General features: G+C 41.3%; 4 protein-coding genes across 4 annotated transcripts; all 4 read right to left on the reverse strand.

The window, feature by feature from the left end:
• Positions 1-1,849: 1,849 nt before the first annotated feature.
• Positions 1,850-4,441, reverse strand: LOC143400422 (protocadherin gamma-A4-like). Its single transcript, XM_076857654.1, has one exon. The coding sequence runs from the start codon at positions 4,277-4,279 to the stop codon at positions 1,850-1,852; it is 2,430 nt and encodes an 809-aa protein (XP_076713769.1). The 5' UTR covers positions 4,280-4,441.
• LOC143400423 (protocadherin gamma-B1-like) lies at positions 4,417-9,109 on the reverse strand. Its single transcript, XM_076857655.2, is given in 3 exon segments — positions 4,417-4,521; positions 6,699-8,842; positions 8,845-9,109. Coding segments are annotated over 3 exon segments (2,514 nt in total).
• Positions 9,110-12,867: 3,758 nt separating this feature from the next.
• Positions 12,868-15,327, reverse strand: LOC143399808 (protocadherin gamma-A3-like). Its single transcript, XM_076856832.2, has one exon. The coding sequence runs from the start codon at positions 15,310-15,312 to the stop codon at positions 12,868-12,870; it is 2,445 nt and encodes an 814-aa protein (XP_076712947.1). The 5' UTR covers positions 15,313-15,327.
• A 2,861-nt stretch (positions 15,328-18,188) lies between these two features.
• Positions 18,189-20,636, reverse strand: LOC143400424 (protocadherin gamma-A2-like). Its single transcript, XM_076857656.2, has one exon. The coding sequence runs from the start codon at positions 20,634-20,636 to the stop codon at positions 18,189-18,191; it is 2,448 nt and encodes an 815-aa protein (XP_076713771.2).
• Between the last annotated feature and the right edge of the window lie 2,403 nt (positions 20,637-23,039).

Here is a 23,039-nt window from a genome sequence, read left to right on the forward strand (position 1 = left end):
TTTGTTTATTTAGGTTTTTTTTTAAAGTGGGTGCTGGGCACCAAACCTAGTGCCTCATGAGTACTAGGCAAGTACTCTACCACTGAGCCACAACCCCAGTCCTGGAACATATTCTTAACGCCAACATCTGAATATATTTGATCCAGTTTTAGATAAATTGATCATTATCAAATTATATGTGAAATATTCACTTATTTCCTCTTTTTTCTCTCTAAGCCAGCCAATTGTCCCATATCTCATTACAACTTATTTTATTTACCACAGCTTCCCATGAATACAAAACTATATAGAAATTACAACACTCCTTCTCAAATTGGGATAAGCCATAATCCACAGACTTGCTACAACTTCCAGATATCAAAAAGTCCTAAATTGCTCAGGCACAGGCATTCATGAATTGTGAACTAACCCACAGAACTATATGAAAGCAAAAGGAACAAAAGTTTTGTATATCAGTTACACACAAAACATTTTATCCCATATCAGTTCATTCCGGTGCCACATAGTGATAGAACTATTTGAGAATAGTTTGTAGGAATAAGGATAGATAGGGATGAAGTCAATTTATTAAGCAGCATGAATAATACAGTTCAGAATCCAAGTCACACAGCCTTTGTAAGAGGTTTAACTGATGGGGGGAAAAGACTTCAAAAAGTTATGCTTTCCTTAGAAATCAAGGTGGAACTCAACACTGGTGCTATGATAAGTAGTGAAGATGTTAAAAATTAACTCCTACAGGGCTGACAGTGTAGCTTAGTAATTGAGCACTTGCCTAGCATGACCAAGGCCCTGGGTTCCATACCCAGCACCACACATACACACACACACACACACACAAATTTCTCCTGCACTCTACTTAAATATGAGTGAAACAGAATGGGCAATATTTTTGTTAATCATGGAAGTGCACCAAAGGAATCACAGAAAGTCATTTCTGCTTCATCTCAGATCAGGTAACAGCAAAATATGAAATATACCATTCCATTGAGACAATATCACTGTTAAAATTATTTCTAAAAGTTAAGCATTTCCCCCATTATTTATAAATTGCCACTGTCTGATTAAAATGAAAAAAGAAAGAAAAGTAAGCTTTAAGCAAAGCATGGTAGAATGCAAAAAGAGAAAATTTTAAAAATATGCAGTCCACATTCAACATTAGCATCATGAGAAAGAATGTTATAAATATAAATTTATAGAGTCAATTCTATTTCACAAGTCTTATCTATCCTTTTAGTAATGCATATGAGAAAGCAGCATTTAAAAGAGTGAGTGGAGATGGGTGTGGTGGTGCACACCTGTAATCCTAGCGCCTTGGGAGGCTGAGGCAGGAAGATCTAGAGTTCAAAGCCAGCCTCAAGCAAGTGTGCAAAGCCCTAAGCTACTTAGTGAGAACCTGCCTCTTAATAAAATACAAAAAAGGGCTGGGGAATATAATTCAGTGGTTAATTGCCCCTGAGTTCAATTCCCAGTACCAAATAAGTAAATAAACAAACAAATAAATAAGTGGCTTACAGGTATAAAATTAAATCATTCCTACTGAATGAAGACTAAAGAGAATACATAATAAATGATCACAGCTGGGGAGGTAGCTTGGTAATGTAGTGCTTGCCTAGCATACCCAAGGACCTGGATTCAATTCTCACCATTTCCAAAAAGAAAAGAAAGAAAAAAAACGAATGAATTGTTTCTTTTGTTTAGTAAATGTTATTTACATTATTATTTCTCCCCTTTAAAATAACAAAATATTAATAAAGAGGTGCCTTTATTTAGTATATTACATATCTTAACATAATTGGAGACATTTACAAAACTCTGTGCCTATGTTTCAGTGTTAGGATGGATTATAGGATTAACTCACCTGAAGAAGATTGGGGTCTCCTTTAGTTTCACCTAAATCCTGTGGAACTAGAAGAGGCTCATTTTTCTCACAACTCTCCTGGCTGATGAGCGTGTCTGCATAGTTGGGCTGAGGGAATATCAGGTGGCTCTTCCTGGAGTCTGCAGTGAGGGAGACCTCATGGGAATAGGTCTGAAGGAATGCCTGCATCCCATCCATGCCTACAAATTGCGGTACAGACACTTCACCAAACCCGCTACTTGCAGCATGAAGTAGGCGATTCATGTGCCAGCGTCGTAGCCTGAGTGCCAATAGCAAGATGACAAAGGCAAGGAAGACACAGGAGACAGCAGCCACTGCCACCACCAAGTAGAGGGTGAGGTCTGAACCATCAGGGTCGGTAGTCCTGATGTTGCCCAGATCTGCCAGGACATCAGGGATGTTGTCAGCCACAGCTATGGTGAGTGTGACAGAGGCTGACAGAGGGGGCTGGCCATGGTCCTGGACGGTCACCACAAGACTCTGTTTCAGCACATCTCTATCCAGCAGGGCCCGTGCTGTGCGCACCTCACCAGTATGCAGTCCCACTGAGAAGAGACCTGGTTCACTGGCCTTGAGCAAGCGGTAGGACAGCCAGGCATTCTGTCCTGAGTCTCTGTCCACTGCCACCACTTTGGTCACCAGGTAGCCAGGCTCTGCAGAGCGGGGTGCCAGCTCCACACCAGTAGAACCATCAGTGGGGAGGGCAGGATACAGGATTTCAGGGATGTTGTCATTCTGATCCAGCACAAACAGGCTCAGAGATACATTGCTGCTGAGTGGAGGGTTCCCACTGTCCCTGGCTGTCACCAGTAGCTTCAAGTATTGGAGCTGCTCATAATCAAAGGAGCACAGTGCATACAGAACACCAGTGTTGGAGTTGATGGAGACATAGGAGGACAAAGTTTTCTCCTGGATGGTGTCCTCTGCCAGAGAGTAGGTGACATGGGCATTCTCACCACTGTCAGGGTCCTGGGCTGTCATGGATAAGATGGATGCTCCTCTGGGGTTGTTTTCCAGAATGTAGGCAGAATAGGATGCATGAGTGAAGGTGGGTGGATTATCATTGATGTCTATCACCTGCAGTGAGATATGAGTCTCTGTAGACAGAGGAGGACTTCCCTGGTCAGTGGCAGTTATCGTAATGTTATATTCTGAAACTTCTTCCCTGTCCAGAGTTCTGTGTATCAAGAGTTGATAATAATTTCCATAGGTCTTTTCAAGCCTGAATGGCAGATTATCCAGAATAGAACAAGTGACAAATCCATTCTCTCCTGAGTCACCGTCATGCACATTGAAAACAGCAATTACTGTACCTGGAGAAGAGGTTTCTTGGATTGAGCTGGTGAGAGAGGTAACTGTGACTTCTGGAGCATTGTCATTTACATCCAAAACTGTCACCAGTACCTTACTTCTGGCTCGGAGACCAGGTCCATCATGAGCTTCTACATCTATGTCATAAAATCCAGAGTCCTCATAATCTAGATCCCCCAATATTATTATGTCTCCTGTCAGAGAATTCAACTGAAATAGCTGGGATATTTTGTCTCTTACGTTTCGGAAAGAATAGGTCACTTCTCCGTTGGTTCCTTCATCAGGATCAGTGGCTTTTATGGTGAGTAGGCGGGTGCCCACAGGCAAGTTCTCCTGAACACTTATGTGGTACTCCGGTTGAGTGAATACAGGAGCATTATCATTGCTGTCCAAAAGTATTACATGAATACTGGTAGTACCAGAGCGAATTGGGTCACCTCCGTCAAAGGCAGTAAGAACGAGGTGGAGAACCGCCTCTTCCTCGCGATCTAGGGCCTGCTCCAGCACCAACTCCGGGTACTTAATTCCATCTGCCCCGCTCTGCACATCCAGAGAGAAGTGAACATTCGAGCTGAGCTGGTAACCTTGCAAGGAATTTACCCCCACATCCGGATCAAAAGCCTCAGGCAGAGGAAATCGTGCTCCAGGATTTTCATTTTCAGCAACTTTTATTTCCCTCTGCTCTATTCCAAAGGTGGGCGAGTTATCATTAACATCGATTATTTCCACTTCTATTCCAAAAATCTTCGCTTTGTCCTCTAGGAAAATTTCCAGGTTTGCCATACACTTTGGAGATCTGTCACAGAGCTGCTCCCGGTCTATCCTGCCAGCGGTGACCAAGCTGCCGCTTCTCGGGTTCAGAGCAAAGAGCTGAGTTTTACCTCTGGAGACGACGCGGACTCCGCGCTCCGTGAGCTTCCGAGGCTCCAGCCCCAGGTCCTTGGCAATGTGGCCCACCGCAGAGCCTTTCTCCAGCTCCTCAGGCACCGAGTAGCGGATCTGTTCCGCCGGTATTTGCCACAGGACCCCCAGGAGAATGCAGATACAAATCAGTCCGCTGGAGTCTGGTGGATAAAGGTTAGCCGCCATTACAGCCCCGCTGCGGAATTGCCCGGGCTTGGGTATTCTCTCTTGGAGGCCTGACAGTCCTACGATCTGTTGGTTCTAAGATAAAGTACTTTCACCGTTGGATGCTGGAGTTCTGGAGGGTCCAGTCTGAAGCTACCCTACAGCCCCAGAACCAGTTCTTTGTACTGCGGAAATCTTGTTCGAATTAAATTCTGACTGTCTTTCCCCCCCGATTGGTGAACAGCGACACTCAGAGTCCTAACCTGTTATTGCAATTTATTCTAGATAAAAGTACCCACTTTAATGCACCTTTTCCATTCCTGTTTCTCCCAGGGAGAATAAAAGCCAATTCCGGCTGTTTAATTTGCAATGAAAATCCAAGAATAACCCAAAGCTTCCTCTACAATAAGCTTTATAAAGTTATTTATTTTCTTAGAGATATAATGTGTTGAGTTTGAGGGCAAAAAATGCTTTTACCTCTTCTTAGTTTTCGCATTCTTCATCCCTGTAGCCCATTTTCAGGACAGTGTATTGTGTGAGGGACACGTTCATTCCTCCCAGGAACAAGGGTGGATTTGAAAAGTGGAGCAAAGCTATGGATGAAAAGACAGTGGCCCCAGAACTTGGAGATCCAGCTGTAGTCCTTAACTATGCAGAACCAAGGTTCCTCACTTGAGTTCAACCTTTCAAATCTGGGGCGACTTTTCAATTCCTTTACAAGAAAATTTCTGTTGTTCAAGAGACAGTCTTATCCCTGTGCAAAGGGGCTGGTCAAAAATGATTCTATGATTTTTTTTAAAAAATTTATATTTTTTTTTAGTTGTTGATGGATCTTATTTATCCAATTATATAAGGTGGTTAGAATTGAATCCAGTGCCTCACATGTGCTAGGAAAGTGCTCTACCATTGAGCTACAGCCCCAGCCCCTGATTCTATGTTTTAAAAGAGAATTTGTTTGTTAATTTTGTATACAGGAGCTTCTAGGCCACAAGTATGCTTGTGACTGTCCTCTTCACAGTGTGTCCTCAACCTTCAGAACAGCAACTTGCATAGAATAGACACCAACAAATATTTTTCAGTGTTTTGTGAATGAATTACTCATGCAAATGTAAAACCTCAAATAAAGGGTCAATAACTCTGATGTTAGAAAAAACAAGAGGAGTAAAAAGAAAAGTTAAACTTTACTGTAAAGAAAAGATATTAGTTCAGTGATTTTTTTTGTATAAGACATCCAGTAGTCTTATTTTATCATTACCAATGGTATTATTTGACCATCATTTCTGTTTCTTATAGCCTTGATCTTAAAAATAACCAGCAAAGGTAATATTTTAGTAGTTACATATGAACTATTATTGTATATTTTATAGTTTTATTGAATAACTTGAGATAAAATGTCACCATTCTTTGAGGTTATTTCTCACTTCAAAATTAGCACATAAAAATGACTCAAATTGGGAGCATTGGGAATGTACTCCATGGTTGAGCACTTGCCTAGAATGAAAAAAGATCTGGGTTTGATCCCCAGCACCAGAAAAATAGAGAATTAAGTTATATTTTAATGAGACACAAAATTCTATTAACTATACAGAATCTTAAAATCTTCAGACTTTGAGTGAGTAGATTAAAGGTATTTTTCACAGTCCTTAAGTTAATGAGAAGTAGGAGATTAAAATGAGATGTTTTGGAAATAAATTTGATTATATGCATAAAAATCTATAAATACTTGTAAATTTGACTCAATTCTTAAAAATTTATATTAAATAAATAATAATAGAGAAAACGCTTTATAAATAAATGTCATTCACATTCCTTCTTATAATAGTAATAAAGTATAAAAGTATAAGCAGCATTAAAACAAAGAATAGTTAAGAAAATGATGAAATATCCTAGAGTGAAAGTGTTAGTGGGAATAATATTGATCCAAAGTTAGTGTTCAAATGTAAAATATGACAGTGTTTACTACTTGTGATAATACAAGTGCTAATTACAAGCTTAATTATTGGAAGGCTGCATTAAACAAATGTTTCAGTAAAAAGGTAAACAACTAGAATGTAGTTGATGAAGATGAAGATAAACTTTAATGCAGGCAGAAAGATCTGTAGACCTATTAATAAAGGTTAAACATAAACTTAAGAATAGTTTCAAAGATTAACTAAGAAAGTGCACTGTTATTACTAAGGGTGTTGATATATAGGAAACAGCTCCCTAGCAAGAGTTGCCAACCGTAGAGAAATGCCAACAATAAAGACTGAAAATTAGTAGTCAGGTAATTTTACACAATCAAAGAACTCATCTCTATCTTTCCGTCTATGCCTCATATTCTACAGTCTCCTCTTGTGATACCATCACAAGAACCCATGAAAATTGGCCAAAATTAATTATGCACAATGGAGAAGCAAGTACAGTATATAAAAATGTAGATAGGTTTATGGAAACTTACCTGAGAGGAAAAAGAAGAATCATAGGAGAGTTTAAGGTCTTCATTATTGGCACAACCAGCTATAGAAGGGTTATCACAAAGAAGATCCTGAGGAGGAGCCACTTCCGGTGTTATGTTGAGAAAATTAAACTCTGTCTTTGCAGAATGCGAGGCAACGCATAGATTGTAGGAATAGGGCATAGTCCCCTCGCTGTAGTTGGAGGGAACCACAGGTCCAGACTTCGAGCTGAGACCAGACTGAAAACAACCCCAGGCAGCAGAACTGAAGGAGTGTCTCAGGCGCAGAGCAATAGCTAGAATCACCGCCAGAAGGAACAGCACAGAAATCAAGGCCAAGGCCAACACCAGGTAAAACTGCAGCTCAGACTGGGGGTCAGTGGGCAGAGGGTCATCGCTGAGGTCTGGCAAGACCTCTTGCAGGCTATCCGCGAAGATCAGGTGCAGCGTGGCGGTGGCGGAAAGGGATGGCTGTCCACCATCACGCACAGCAACTAGTAGGCGCTGGCGAGTCGAATCCCTGTCGCCCAAGGCACGCGCTGTGCGCACCTCTCCAGTGCGCAGCCCCAGGCTGAAGAGTCCGGGGTCGCTGGCCTGCAGCACGTGGTAGGATAGCCAGGCATTGTGTCCCGAGTCCGCGTCCACCGCCACCACCTTGGTGACTAGGTAGCCGGGCTCCGCGGCGAGCGGCACAGTGTCGAAGAGCGCTGAGCCGTCGGGAGCGAGCGCGGGGTAGAGCACCCGTGGCGCGTTGTCGTTGCGGTCTCCCACCAACACGCGCAGGCTCACGTTGGCGCTGAGAGCTGGTGAGCCATGGTCGCGCGCTTGCAGCGTCAGCTGGAAGACCCGTAGCTGCTCGTGGTCGAAGGCTCGCTGCGCGAACACCACCCCACTATGTGCGCTCACGGACACATAGGACGACAGTACCTGAGGCTCCAGGTCGCTGGCCACGATGGAGTAGGAGACTTGGCCATTGGGGCCCAAGTCCGGGTCGTAGGCACTGACCTGAGCGATGGAGGCTCCAGGTGGGTTGTTCTCAGCTATGTGGACCGTGTAGGAAGCCTGCTGGAAAACCGGCGCATTGTCATTGATGTCCGCGATGTAGAGGGTGACGGTCGCTGTGGAGAAAAGGGATGGCTTGCCCCTGTCGGTGGCTGTGATGGTAACATTGTACTCTGCGGTCTCTTCCCGGTTTAGGGCCCTGTCAATTACCAGCTTGTAATAATTCTTGGAAGTGGATTCTAATTTAAAGGGAACCTCTTCCTGAATATAGCAGGTCACCAGACCATTTTGCCCAGAATCCCGGTCTCGCACCTTAATGAGGGCTATTATGGTTCCAAGGTTTGAGTCCTCTGGAATCTGGTTAGAAAAGGACATAAATGTCACCTCTGGGGCATTGTCATTTTCATCAACAACTTCAATCTGAACATTACAATGAGCTGTGTGTACCCCTCCATCCTTGGCTTCCACACCCAACACGTATCTATTTCTTTCTTCAAAGTCCAATGTACCGTTGGTTGTGATGTCGCCCGTATTTGGATTGAGATGGAAAATGAGGCTAGCACTTGTAGGAGCATTGAGGAAGGCATAGGTGATCTCTGCATTAATGCCTTCGTCCTGGTCTGTGGCCGTCACTCGCAGCACAGAAGTTCCCCGGGGCACATTTTCTTTGAGACTAACTCTGTATATGTCCTGGCTGAACACCGGAGCATTATCGTTGGCGTCAGTGACTTTGATCCGAATCTGGGTGGTACTGCTCAGAGGCGGTTCCCCACCATCGATGGCGGTTAGGATTAAGCGATGGGAGTTCTGATGTTCCCTGTCTAGAGGTTTTTCCAGCAACAATTCTGGATATTTACTTTCATCCGGACTTTCCTTTGTCGACAGAGAGAAGTATTCATTGGGGCTAATAGTATATATCTTCAGTGAGTTACTTTCTACATCTGCATCTTGTGCAGAATCCAGAGGGAATTTTACCCCTGGTAATGCTGACTCACAAATTTCTAATTCAATCTCTTTTGCAATGAAACATGGTGCATTGTCATTAATATCTTGGATATCAATAATCACGTGGAAAATATTCATTGGGTTCTCAATGACTGATTCGAATTCCAGTGCACACTCAGATTTTCTCCCGCAAATCTTCTATCTATCCTGCCGCTCACTAACAAGTCCCCACTCTCTGCACTAACACTGAAATAATCCTCTGCACTAACCCGCAGTTTTCGAGCTGGCAACTCCTGGACACTGAGCCCCAGATCCTTGGCGAGGTTCCCCACTCGAGAGCCCTTGGCTAGCTCCTCTGGAATTGAGTATCGAATGGGCTGGGAGATGGCCCCGCAGAACAAAGACAGCAGGAAGGGAAACAGTACCTGACTTCGCATTGTATCAGTTTCTCTGGCACTCCTCTGCATTTCTTGATCTCTCCAGGACGCTTCTTTTCAAGGTTTCTCTGGGATATATTTTTAAAAGGCAATGACAGCACCCTAGACTTTCGTGATTCGAAGGTAAGACCATTTACTGGGCTCTTGAGAGTGCACTGGAGCAGCGACTGCTTTCTGATATGCGCTGAATAAAACGGAAAGCACTGGCTTGACTCTCCTGCAGAAATTAGAACTGTTCTCTTCCCTTTGGTCGACAGCGGCGCCTGGAGGTCATTTTGGATAACTGCGTATCGCCCAGCTATTTATCCTCAGAGTACATTTCCCCCTCTATATGCCTTGTCTTTTAATTTGCTTGAAAAAAGGAAATATTCATATTTTCCTTTAAATTTTCTTGTTTTTCACAGTCTCACAAATGTCTTCATCATTTCACAGTCTTCTTTTTTCGCTTCGAAAGGCATAAATCATTCCCCCCCCCCCGTTTTTGGGTGCAAAAAATATCTTCAGTGATTTTACTATATGGTATTTATGAACTCAGACATGACTGGTGTATCCAAACAAGTTAAAGGATTTAATCTACATTTTTAGTGGACTATGATCCTTACCTTTCTTCAAATTCATAGGAATAACTTCTCTCATTTAGTATCTTAATTTCTCCATATATACTCCATTAGTCTAGTAACACTTTTTCAAAGACTCAGTCTTTGAAAAAAAAAGGAGTAAAGGTTCAAAGGTTCTAGAATTATTTTAATGTATTGTTCTTATTTTTAAAATATAACATTCCTAGTAAAGTAGACAAGAACCTGATATTTTATTAAAGGGACCAGTTAATATTTGGGCACACATATGCTTTTACAATAATCATTCTTGTATAAGCCATATATGTTTTTTTTAAAAGAGAGAGAGAGAGAGAGAGAGAGAGAGAGAGAGAGAGAGAGTTTTTTTAATATTTATTTTTTTAGTTTTCGGTGGACACAACATTTTTGTTTGTATGTGGTGCTGAGGATCCAACCCCAGCCGCACACATGCCAGGTGAACATGCTACCGCTTGAGCCACATCCCCAGCCCAAGCCATATATGTTTTTATGAGACCAGTATTTTCATATATATGAATGCATGTGAAACTGCAATTCTTGGCTTATCAGTTTACACCATTAATGAATGAAATGGATTTGACTTGATCACTGGTAATTCCTGGATAGATACTGAAGATTCTTAGATACTCTATTTTAGAATTTATTCTGGTCTTGCATAATTCAGAGAAGCAAATCCCTTTATTTCAAATACATTATCAACTTAGATGCTGCTATAATTTGAAGGTGTTCCACAAGTTTTATGTGTTAGAAATGTAATTCCCAAATCCAAATGTTAATTTTATTTTGAGGTTGGATCTCTGAGTGGTGATTGAGTCATGAATGGATTATTAGGTTATCATATGAGTGACTTTATGACAAAAGCACCTACCTCTGTGAATTGATGCCCTCTGCCATGTCATTACCCTATAAGAAGGCTCTCATCAGATGCTAAGCAGATGATTGCACCATTCTCTTGGACATCCTAGACTCTGGAACCATCAGCTAAACAAATATCTGTTCTTTATAAATTTCCCAGTCTCAGGTATTTTGTTACAGCAACAAACAATGGATTAAGATGCCAACTAAAGTATTATTCTACTATTTTGCAGTGCTCATCTAATACTCCAGTCAAAATAGACTGTTAAGGTCTGTAAACAAGTCAGGATGGCACCTGGTATTTTGCCAAGAAATGTTAGAGTCTGTAAACAAGTCATTCGCCACCCCCGCCCCCCCCGGTTATTTTGCTGCAGCCGGACTGCGGCAATAGATTATTATCTGCTTTCCCAACACAAGTTTTCTCTAGTTCATGCCTTTATATAATCTGTTCCTTTTATTATGTATTTTCCTCCTTTTCTTTCTAGTGAATTTTGCCTGTCCTTCAAAAAATCTTTTCTATTGAAAAATAGTGTGTCAGAGACTTTTTCATTGTCTACACACAATGGAAATTTATATGTTCAGTGTATTTTCAGGATACCCCTGAAAATACACTATGCTTCATAGTAGGCTATGCTTCATATGAAATTTGTAGAAAATTCTCTTTGAGCCTATAAATTTCCCCTGGAAATAGCCACTATATATTTTTTCTCCTTACTATAAAGATGTTCCCTAAAAAGATGCAAGGTTAGTGACTTGTTAATTCTGTGATGTGTTTGAATATATCTGAGTGAGAATATACCTTTCTCTGCTTAAAGATATTTTCCTCAGGCTCTGTTGTCTCACACAAACTAATCACCTAATATGTTTTTCCTAATATGCTGAGGGAGAGATTTGTCCTTTGAGATCTAAGTAAATATATTTTGGTCCAATTTTGAATACCCACTTATGATAATATGAGTGAAAAAATTTCATAAATTTCAAAATGCATCAACGATTTTTGGCTCAACAGAGTTGTACAGCATGATTAACACTCCTAATCCATTATTGAAATGGATGGTCTGGAAGTCTCTTTCAGAGACTGAAACATATCTTTGCTTTTTAAAGCCCTTCTCAGTGAGGAAAAATACTATTCTGAGGCTCACAACAATTTAGGCCTCAAGTTAGGCGAAACTTTTTACTTTCAAGCAAAAGATTCCAATCAATATGAATCCCCCGCCACACACATACACACACACACACACACACACACACACACACACATCCTTGAATACTTGAGATGAAAAAGAGTGTGATATGGTTTGGAAGAAGTCAAACATAATTTTAAGTTTTATATATACATATCTTAACTTGTTTTTTTTTAATTTTTTAATATTTATTTTTTTTTTTAGTTTTCGGCGGACACAACATCTTTGTTTATATGTGGTGCTGAGGATCGAACCCGGGCTGCACGCATGCCAGGCGAGCACGCTACTGCTTGAGCCACATCCCCAGCCCAACTTGCTTGTATTTATAAAATTTTTAATTTGTTTGTGTGAGTCAAGGATAGGTTTTGTTGATAGGAATGACACACTTCAGATCACAGTGATTTTAAAATGTAAAAGATGGCTATTACTCAGGAGGCTAAGGCAGGAGGATCTCAAGTTCAAGGCCAGCCCAGGCAACAATAACGTGTACTCAGTGGTAGAGCACTTGCTTAGTGTGTAAAAGGTCCTGGGGTTCAATCTTCAGAATGAAAATAAATAAATAATAATACAAAATGTAAAAAAGGGTTTAATTAAGTATGTGTTTTGGATGAGCCAAAGCTCTGGATTTGATTCCCATCATAAGGCCTGTTTATCACAAGTATAAGGAAGGAACCAGCCACAATTTCATTTCATTTCATTTCATTTCATTTCCTTCCTTCCTTCCTTCCTTCCTTCCTTCCTTCCTTCCTTCCCTGCCTCCCTCCCTCCCTCTGTCATTCCTTTTCCTTTTCCTTTTCTTCTTCCAGTGCTGGGAATTGAACCCAGGGCTTAGGCCACACTAGGCAAACATTCTCCCACTGAGTTTCACCCCTAGTTCTTACAGCTATTGTTTCAAAGTGTAGCTTAGTGATCTGGATATTCTGACAATGGCAATTAGAGCTTCCTCCAAGAAGTGACATATGGTATTGCCACTCACAGAATATTAGCCAAAACTAATCACCTAGACCTACTCAGTCATAATCCCCCCATGCCCATCCCACAGACTCAGAAGAAGAAAAGGACATATATTTAGACAACAGAACTAATGACTACCTCGTTGATTTATTTCTCAAATAAATGTGTGTTAAAATGTTGGCATAATTATTCTTCATACTATTCAAAGAAAGAAATAACTCACCACAAGTAGCTTGGAGTCTCCTTTGGTTTCAAGCAAATCTTGGGATACCAGGAGAGGCTCGCCTTTCTCACAGCTCTCCTGGCTGATGAGTGTGTCTGCATAGTTGGGTTGGGGGAAGATAAGTTGACTCTTCCTTGAGTCTGTGGTGAGGGAGACCTCTTGGGAATATGTCTGCAGTAAAGCATGCACTCTATCCACACCCACAAAGTGTGAAGTAGGCATGCTCACCAGCCCATCTCCTGAAGCTTGGAGTAGGTGTGATGAGTGCCAGCGCCAAAGTCTGAGCACCAGCAGCGTGATGACAAAGGCAAGGAAGACACAGGAGACGGTAGCCACTGCCACCACCAGGTAGAATGTAAGGTCTGAATCATCAGGACTGGTGGTGGTCCTGATGCTGCCCAGGTCTGCCAGGACATCAGAGATGCTGTCTGCCACTATTATGGTGAGTGTGACTGTGGCTGAAAGAGAAGGCTGGCCATGATCCTGCACAGTCACTACAAGACTCTGCTTGAGAGCATCCCTATCCAGTAGGGCTCTTGCTGTACGTACCTCTCCAGTGTGCAGCCCCACCACAAAGAGCCCTGGCTCACTGGCCTTGAGCAGGCGGTAGGACAGCCAGGCATTCTGGCCCGAATCTCTGTCCACTGCCACCACTTTGGTCACCAGGTATCCAGGCTCTGCAGAGCGGGGCGTCAGCTCCACACCAGTGGAGCTATCTGTAGGGAGGGTGGGGTACAGGATTTCAGGGATGTTGTCATTCTGGTCCAGCACAAACAGGTTCAAGGATACATTGCTTCTTAGTGGAGGATCCCCATTGTCGCTGGCTGTCACCAGTAGCTGCATATCTCTAAATTCTTCATAGTCAAAGGAGTGCAGTGCATACAGGACACCAGTGTTAGAGTTGATGGTGATATAGGAAGACAACGGTGACCCTTGGAGGGTATCCCCAGTCAATGAATAAGTGATGCGGGCATTGTTGTCGCTGTCTGGATCCTGAGCAGTAACAGAGAAGATGGAAGCTCCTCTAGGGTTGTTTTCGGGAATGTAGGCAGAAAAGGAAGCATGAGTGAAGACAGGTGGGTTGTCATTGATGTCTGCCACATGAAGAGTGAGGTGGACTTCTGTGGACAGAGGTGGATTTCCCTCATCTGTGGCTCTCAGAGTGATATTATATTCAGACACTTGTTCACGATCTAGAGATTTGGCTGTCACTAAGCGGTAATACTGGTCTATTGATTTTTCTAAATTAAATGGCAGATTTCCCAGGACAAAAACTGTGATTTGTCCATTCTGCCCAGAATCTCGGTCATGGACATTGATAAGAGCAATTTCTCTCCCAGCTGTAGCCTCTTCTGGAACTGAGTCTGTGAGGGAAGTGATTGTAAATTCTGGGGCGTTATCATTCACATCTAGAACTGTGACTAGAATCTTGGTTCTTGAAATAAGACCTGGTCCATCTTGTGCTTCAATTTTAATTTCATAAAATGTAGTATCCTCATAGTCCAGACTTCTTAATATTGATAGGTCTCCAGTCACTGAGTTGAGATAAAAAACCTGAGCAATTTTTCCGGGCATTTTATCTAGAATATAGGACACTTGAGCATTGAATCCCTCATCAGGGTCTGTAGCATTCACTGTGATCAGCTGGGTTCCCACTGGCACATTCTCCTGGACACTTACATGATACTCTGACTGAGTAAACACTGGTGGGTTGTCATTCGCATCCAAAACCATCACTTGGATGCATAAATGGCCAGAGTGGACAGGGTCACCACCATCAGAGGCAAACAGTTCAAGCTTGTGTATTTCCTTTTTCTCACGGTCCAGTGCCCGCTCCAGCACCAACTCTGGGTATTTGGTCCCATCAGGGACACTATTCACAGCCAGAGAGAAGTAGTCATTGGGGCTGAGCTTGTAGTTCTGTAAAGAATTCATGCCTACATCTGGGTCAAATGCAGTTTTAAGTGGAAATCGGGTTCCAGGAAATGTTAATTCACCAATTTTTATTTCTAATTCCTCTGTTAGAAAGTTAGGAGCATTATCATTAATATCTTTAATTTCTACTTCTACTTCAAAAATTTTCAACTTATCCTCAATCAGGATATTAAATTTTATCATACACTGTGCGCTCTGAGCGCAGAGCTCCTCCCGATCTATCCTTTCCTTTGTGACCAAGCTGCCGCTTCGCAGGTTCAAAGAGAAAAGCTGCGTCCTACCTCTGGAGACGATGCGGACTCCCCGCTCCGCCAGCTCCCGGGGCTCCAACCCCAGGTCTTTGGCGATGTTACCCACAAAAGAGCCTTTTTCCAGCTCTTCCAGCACCGTGTAGCGGATCTGCCCAGATCCTGTCTCACACAGAGTCCACAGGAGCACGCACAGCAATGCCAGTTCGCTGCCATGGCGAAATTTCAAGCAATTGGTCATTTCCTTTTTGGTGAATATTTTTTCTCTGAATTCTGTTCCAATTTCCCGCGATGGACTCCAGTCTTATTTCCTCAGGGAATTAAGTCCATGGGTTTAATTCATAGGCCACAGAGATGGTTGATTAATGGGATGAGCTTGGTTGAGTTCCGAATCTTCTGAGCCGGATTTGCTGGTTCTTTGCGTTTTAGGATCCAGGAAATGGTGGACTAGCTCTCCAGTAACGTTTTTTCCTTCTTGAGTAGTCAACAGCGACACCCAGAGGCCTGACCGTTTAGTGCACACTCTCAGTCAAACCGAAGTTATTATTTTTGGTTCTCTGTATTTGAAGATCCTCTTATCAGAGGGAAGGGGACTGGTGTTGACTATATAATTGAATTGATATGTATTAAAGGTTCAAGAGACTTTCTTTTGGAAGCCACGCACCAACCTTAACTCCACCCTATTTGCTTCAAACCTGGTGGAGTTACTGATTCCAAATGTTCAGTTTAAGAACCACAATAACTGTGAGCTGTATTTATAGATTACATTTCTAGAATTTTGACAATATCCCAGCATATTAGTTTTAACATTTGTGATTCAACCTATTCATTGCACAAACATACAATGGGGTGTCTGACAATATAGTTGTTGAGGTACTGAAGGTGAACAATATAGATACAAGCACTTCCATCACAGAATTTATGAGGATGTAAAAGCAAACAGGGAATCACAGTGCACTGAGATAACTACTATGATGGGGAAAGTCAAGGGGATGAAATGGCCTCCAACTGGCTTTGGAAGTTAGCAAAGGCCTTCTTGGGAAACATGAGAGGAGTGGATCAGGGAAAAGGCCTTCATGTTAGAGAATAGCATGGCAATGTCTAGATGTTAGAGAGAAATCACAGCCCTTCAAGGTACTGAAAGAACATCACTTTGCCTACCTCTAGAATATGAGGATTTTTTAAAAACCACAACTGAAGCTGGTAGATATCAACTTTTATTTTATGTTCTAGAATTCCTTTCCCTATATGTTTTCCTCTTCATGCACAGTACAAATAAAACATATATGTCATTTCAATCATAATACATGGAATGTCTATCCATTAGATTTGTTCTTTTAAATTTTTTTTGTAGTTGTAGATGGACAGCATGCCTTTATTTTATTTGTTTATTTTTATGCAGTGCTAAGGATTGAACCCAGTGCCTCACACATACTATGCAAGTGCACCACCACTGAGCTACAGCCCCAGCCTCATAGACATTTGTTCTTATGGAGTGACTGCATGTGCTAAAAGGATCTCTCTTCTCTCTCTCTCTCTCTCTCTCTCTCTCTCTCTCTCTCTCTCTCTCGTAGTACTGGGTATTGAACTCAGGGTCTCACACAAGCTAGGCAAGCACTCAATCATTGGACTATATTCCCAACCATTTTTATCTATTTATTGATTTTGAGACTGGGTTTCACTTCTTCTTGAATTTGTAATCCTCCTGCGTAGCCTCCTGAGTAGCTAAGAGTATAGGTATGCACAAATGCCTGGCAGGAACTGTGCCTTTAATTTTCCTCTGTTCATAATTTATTATTTACTTACAAGTAACTATATTTTAATATACTATTCCATAGTATGTTCCAATTTTACCTCATACATAATTTTGTGTAATATTAATAAGCACAATGGCATACATTTTCTCAAACTTTCCCTTAACAGATCCTCTTAAATATGAAAAGGAACCACAGTATCTTAAAAACCATTAAATACAAGACTCAATTAGTACATTATTACTTCCAGATCAAAATAAGAAATGATTCCAACACAGAGAATATTAGTGTGTTCATTATCTTCTGCTATTAAAATATTACCCACATACTAAAATCCAACATAGGAAGGAGAATGTGGAAGAAAAATGTAATTGTGGGAGGATCTTGGATTGGGTGAGGGATTTGGAACATTCTTTAGCAGCTACTATAAGTAGGAAACTTTGAGAAGATGGATGTACAAAGATCTTTAGGGGCAATTGTACTATGCAGTCTCTGAATCCCTTCTTTAAGAAAAGTTATATTGAAGATATAAACTATTTTTAAAGATAAAAGGCAACATGGTTTCTAGATATGAGACAAAAAGTATTAGCAAAGGGAAACCTGTGTATTGTCACTTTACCAATTTATTATAGAGCAAATGATAAACCAGTTATTAAAGGAACACATAGCCGCTTTAAAGGTCCATGAGACTTATACCAAGCAGAGCTACCATGATGTGCCTTTCTGAAACACTATAAAGAATGTTTATTTCTGGGCTTGGTGTATACCTAGTGATAGAGAGAATGCTAAGAAGTCCACAGTTCAATCTGTAGTACCAAAAGAAAATAAAACTATATTTCTAAATTTCCATTTTTAATAGGTAAGGACATGCAAATTAGGAAAAGAAAGAACTTCACTGACAAATGAAAAGAAAAATATTAAGACCAAGTGAGAAAGAACTAACCAAGATGCTCATTATTTATACAAAAATTCAAATATGAGCCCAAAGTCTTGTTTTAAAGAAGAGTATTGAGTCAAAATGAAATCTAACTTCCACATTTTTAAGACAGAAATAATTGTTTAATTCATGCAGATGATTTGTCCAGGAGTAGAAAAGTGGGAGAAAGCAGATATTCCAGTTCTCTGAGGCAGTGTTTTTTTTTGATTACATAAATACCACCTTCACCTCTTAATGACTGGTTTTCACCAATTACTCGATTGGCTTCTACTCTTACAGCCTGTGAACACGTAAAATTACCTAGGAACAATTTTCCAGGACTCATTTACTAAAAAATAAATACATCCTCAAGGGAATATGAATAAAATGGGTATAGTAACAGTGCAGACAACTCAATAATTGGCTAAATTTATTTTAGCAAAATACCTAATAAGCAAGTTCTGAAAATATGTTTACCTGAAATGTTTTATCTCCTTTTTCATCAAGTAGAGATTGAGGTGCTGATAGAAAATCCTTTTTCTCACAGCTCTCTTGGCTGATGAGCGTGTCTGCATAGTTGGGCTGAGGGAAGATCAGGTGGCTCTGCCGTGAGTCTGCGGTGAGGGAGACTTCATGGGAATAAGTCTGCAGGAAAGCGTGCACTCCATCCACACCCATGAAATGCGAGGCGGGTACACCTGCCAGCTTGTCTCCAGCAGTCTGAAGCTGGCGGGAAGAGTGCCAGCGATGCAGCCTGAGTGCCAACAGCACTATGACAAAGGCCAGGAAAACACAGGAGACAGCGGCTACTGCCACTACCAGGTAGAGTGTGATGTCTGAATTATCTGGATCAGCAGGTGTTTCAATGCTGCCCAAGTCTGCCAGGACCTCGGGGATGCTATCTGCCACAGCTATTGTGAGTGTGACTGTGGCTGAGAGAGGGGGCTGGCCATGGTCCTGAACAGCCACCACGAGACTCTGTTTGAGTGCATCTCTATCTATCAGGGCCCTTGCGGTGCGCACCTCTCCAGTGTGCAGCCCTACAGAGAAAAGCCCAGGCTCACTGGCCTTCAGCAAGCGGTATGACAACCAGGCATTCTGGCCTGAGTCTCTGTCTACTGCCACCACCTTAGTTACCAGGTATCCTGGCTCTGCAGAGCGGGGTGCCAGCTCCACACCAGTGGATCCATCAGTTGGGAGGGTAGGATACAGGATCTCAGGCACATTGTCATTCTGGTCCACCAAGAACAAGTTCAAGGATACATTGCTACTGAGTGGAGGGTTACCACTGTCCAGCGCTATCACCCACAGCTGCATATCTTGGAATTCTTCATAATCAAAGGATCGAAGAGCATAAAGGACCCCAGTGTCAGAGTTGATAGAGACGTAAGAGGACAGGGGTGCTCCTTGAAAGGTGTCCTCTGCTAAAGAATAAGTTACACGGGCATTGTCATCACTGTCGGGGTCATCAGCCAACACTGAAAAGATGGAGGTGCCTCTGGGATTGTTTTCCAAAATGTAGGCAGAATAGGACCTGCTGCGGAATGTGGGCGGGTTGTCATTGATGTCAGCCACCTGCAGCAAAACATGAGCATCTGTGGATAGAGGTGGGCTCCCACCATCTTTAGCAGTTAAAGTGATGTTATAAAAGGAAAACTGTTCCCTGTCAAGGGTTGTGGTTGTAACCAGTCGGTGGTAATTGTCCACTGACCTTTCTAACTTGAAAGGAAGTTTCTCTGGGAGTGAACATGTGACAAAAGCATTCTGTCCAGAGTCTCTATCATGTACATTGAAAAGTGCAATTATGGTTCCTGGAGGAGAGTCTTCAGGAACTGAGCTAGTAGCAGATGTCATGTAAAATTCTGGGGCATTGTCATTAACGTCCAGAACTGTTACAATAACCTTTGTTCTGGTCAGAAGGCCTGGACCATCCTGAGCTTCAATATCAATTTCATGTAACTTAGCATCCTCATAGTCTAGACTTTTTATGATTGTTATATCTCCAGATGACTTAAGCTCAAATATCGCTGCTGTTTCTCCAGGAGGTTTCTCTCGAAAATATGTGACTTGAGCATTATATCCCTCATCCGAATCAGTGGCGGTCACTGTGAGTATCCGGGTGCCTACAGGCATATTCTCTGGAACGCTTACATGGTACTCTGGCTGTGTAAAAACGGGAGCATTATCATTTGCATCTAGGACCTTGACACGGATGCGGCAGGTTCCAGATCGGACCGGGTCACCCCCGTCAGAAGCGACCAGAATGAAATGGTGAACTGCCTCTTTCTCACGATCCAGAGCACGCTCCAGCACTAGCTCGGGGTATTTGTTCCCATCAGTTCCGCTTCGTACATCCAGAGAAAAATGGTCATTTGAGTTGAGTTCATACTTCTGCAGGGTATTCTCTCCTACATCCGCATCATGCGCACTCTTAAGAGGAATCCGGAATCCTGGTGTATTCATTTCACTTATTTTTAGCTCCAGTTCCTCCACTCCAAAGCGAGGGGCATTATCATTAATATCTGTTATTTCCACCTCTACTGAAAAAATGGTCAATTTATCTTCCAGTAGTATGTTAAAGTTCACCAAACACCGCTCGCTCTGAGCGCAGAGCTCCTCCCGGTCTATTCTGTCTGCAGTGATCAAACTCCCACTTCGTGGGTCCAAAGCAAAGAGCTGTGTCCTACCTCTGGAGACGATGCGAACTCCCTGCTCTGCCAGTACCAGGGGCTCCCAGCTCAAGTCCTTAGCAATGTTGCCCACGAAGGAGCCTTTGTCGATCTCCTCTGGCACAGAATAGCGAATTTGCCCAGCTTCTGCCTCCCAAAGGTCGGCCAAGAGAAAGCACAGCAGGACCAGACTTCTGTAGTGCAGTGACCTTTGCAGAGACGCCATTTCCCTTTGCAGAGCCGCGGTGTTTTCTTTTAAGTCCACTTCCAGCATCCAGTGAGGGATTCCGCCGATCTTTATTTCCCAGGGTCTGAGACAACCAGCACCTACAAGACCCAGGTCTCCGTGGTGAGAACTAACGGGCTGCCGGACTGAGTTTCTTCACCATTCCGGAGCTTGCGGACCAAATGCCAGCCCTTTATGTTGTGGAAGCGGTATTGTTGGGTTGGTTGTCTCCCTGCCTTTCACTCCTTATGTGGTAAACAGCGACGCTCAGAGGCCTAGATAGTTTCTGCACCGCTCAGGCAAATCCCGGTTATATCTTGTTGATGTTCGGCTGTGACTTTTAAAAAATTGCTTTAAAGAATATTACAGTTCTAAGACACTTTAGAAATAAATCTTGAAAGCTAGAACTCTTCTTCTCAGAATTAATAACAGTGGTCTAAGTGTATGTGACCTTGATAGCAGTTGCTAGAGTATTATTGAATGCTCAAGGAATTAACTCTACAGTTGCTCTCGTTTCAAATATTTTCCACCTCTTTCTTATTTGTACAAAGACCAAAATAATAATAATAATAATAATAAAAGATCCATTTAAAAACACTAGCTATATTTTCTTCTAAGGTTATATGTTTTGAATTTCTGTGCTTGATGGTTTAGGATTCAAGTTCCAAACCTGTATTTACTGAATCATCAGACACTTAATTTGGCATATGTACTTCACACTTTATTTGATCCAGGCTGGAGATGGAAACAATGAACCTGTTCTCAGGAAACTTGAAATATTGGAGAGGACACACAATAGTAAAGAAGGTCTTATTATAGAGTATAATAACTGCTATGACATAAGGTGGGCAATGGGGGAATACAGAGGTAGGCTATTCAGCCTAGATTTAGGGATCAAGAAAGACTTCCAGGACATGATTGGAGATGAATCCTAAACAGTGCAATTGGATAGACAAAGAGGCTTGAATAATGTTCTAGAATCTCAGAGACAGCATGGAATGTTATGGAAACTGAAGATGGCTTTGTTAATTAGATAAAACTTGAGCAGGAAGAGGTTCTCACCATAGCCTAGGAATCAATCATTCAAAGATGTCTGAGGTTGCTAATTCTTTTTTCTGATGTTTATTTTTTTCTAAGGGCATAAAATACAACACATGTGTGTTTTTTGCATTTTTATGTACTCCTGTATAATATGTTTATTTCAAAAATATATTTGAAAAATTTCACAAATACAGACCAGTACAGAAAATACAATGACCAAAGTTTATGTGCATACCAGTTGATTTTTATCAAATCTTGACATGTTGCCATATGTAAATGAGATTGGTTTTCAAACCTTATTTTGAGTAATTTCAGATTTATAGAAAAGTTATAAAAACATCACAAAGAATTCTCATGTATTGTTATCCCTTGATATCTGAGGGGGATTAGCTCCAGGGCTCTAGTAGATACTGAAATCTAAGGATACTCAAGTCCTGTATATAAAATAGCATAGGATTTCCATGTATATCCTTCTGTACACTTTAAGTCATATCTAGATTACAAATAATACCTAATATGGTGTAAATGCTATATGAATAGTTGTTATACTTTATTGTTTATGAAATAATGACAAGATTGCCTGTACATGTTCAGTATAGATGTAATTTTTTTCAAATATTTTCAATCTATGATTGGTTGAATTGACAGACATGAAATCTGAGGATATGGATTTCATGTCTTCACTCACATTTCCCCAAATATTAAGATTTTGGTTTCATGTTCTCCCCTGCCACCCCAGTATCAGAGTAAGTTGCAGACATGATACTTCATTTTTAAATACTTCTCTGTATGTTTTTTAAAATTAAGAACATTCTATCATTACCAAAATATGATAAAAATTATCAGATTTTTGTTAGTTGTTATAATAATGACTTTTTAAAGCAAAATAAAAAATTATCTGGCCTAGGATCCAATCCAGGACCACACACTGCATTTAATTATGTCTTTTTAGTAGCACTTAATCTGAAGCAGTTTATCAGGCTTTTTAAATATTTCATGACTTTATACTTTTGAAGAACACTAGTCAGCATTTTTTAAAATGTCTTTCATTAGGGTTTATCAGATTCTTTTTCCTGATTAGATTCAGGTTATACTTTTTTGGCATAAATACTACAGGAATGATGTTATATCCTTCTCAGTGCATCTTATCAGGAGGTACATGATATATTTGTCCCAATATTGTTAATATTAACTTTGATCACTAGGGTAACTTCCTTGTAACTTCCAGTTCTCCTTATTATAAAATTATTGTGTTTCCCTTTGTAATTAATAACTTTCTTACAGAGAGATACTTTGAGACTAAGGTAAATACTCCATTTCTAAAAAAGGCATTGACCATTTATAATTCTTTCCTGAAATTTT

The sequence above is a fragment of the Callospermophilus lateralis genome, chromosome 5, assembly GCF_048772815.1.
Source record: "Callospermophilus lateralis isolate mCalLat2 chromosome 5, mCalLat2.hap1, whole genome shotgun sequence".
Taxonomy (NCBI): domain Eukaryota; kingdom Metazoa; phylum Chordata; class Mammalia; order Rodentia; family Sciuridae; genus Callospermophilus; species Callospermophilus lateralis.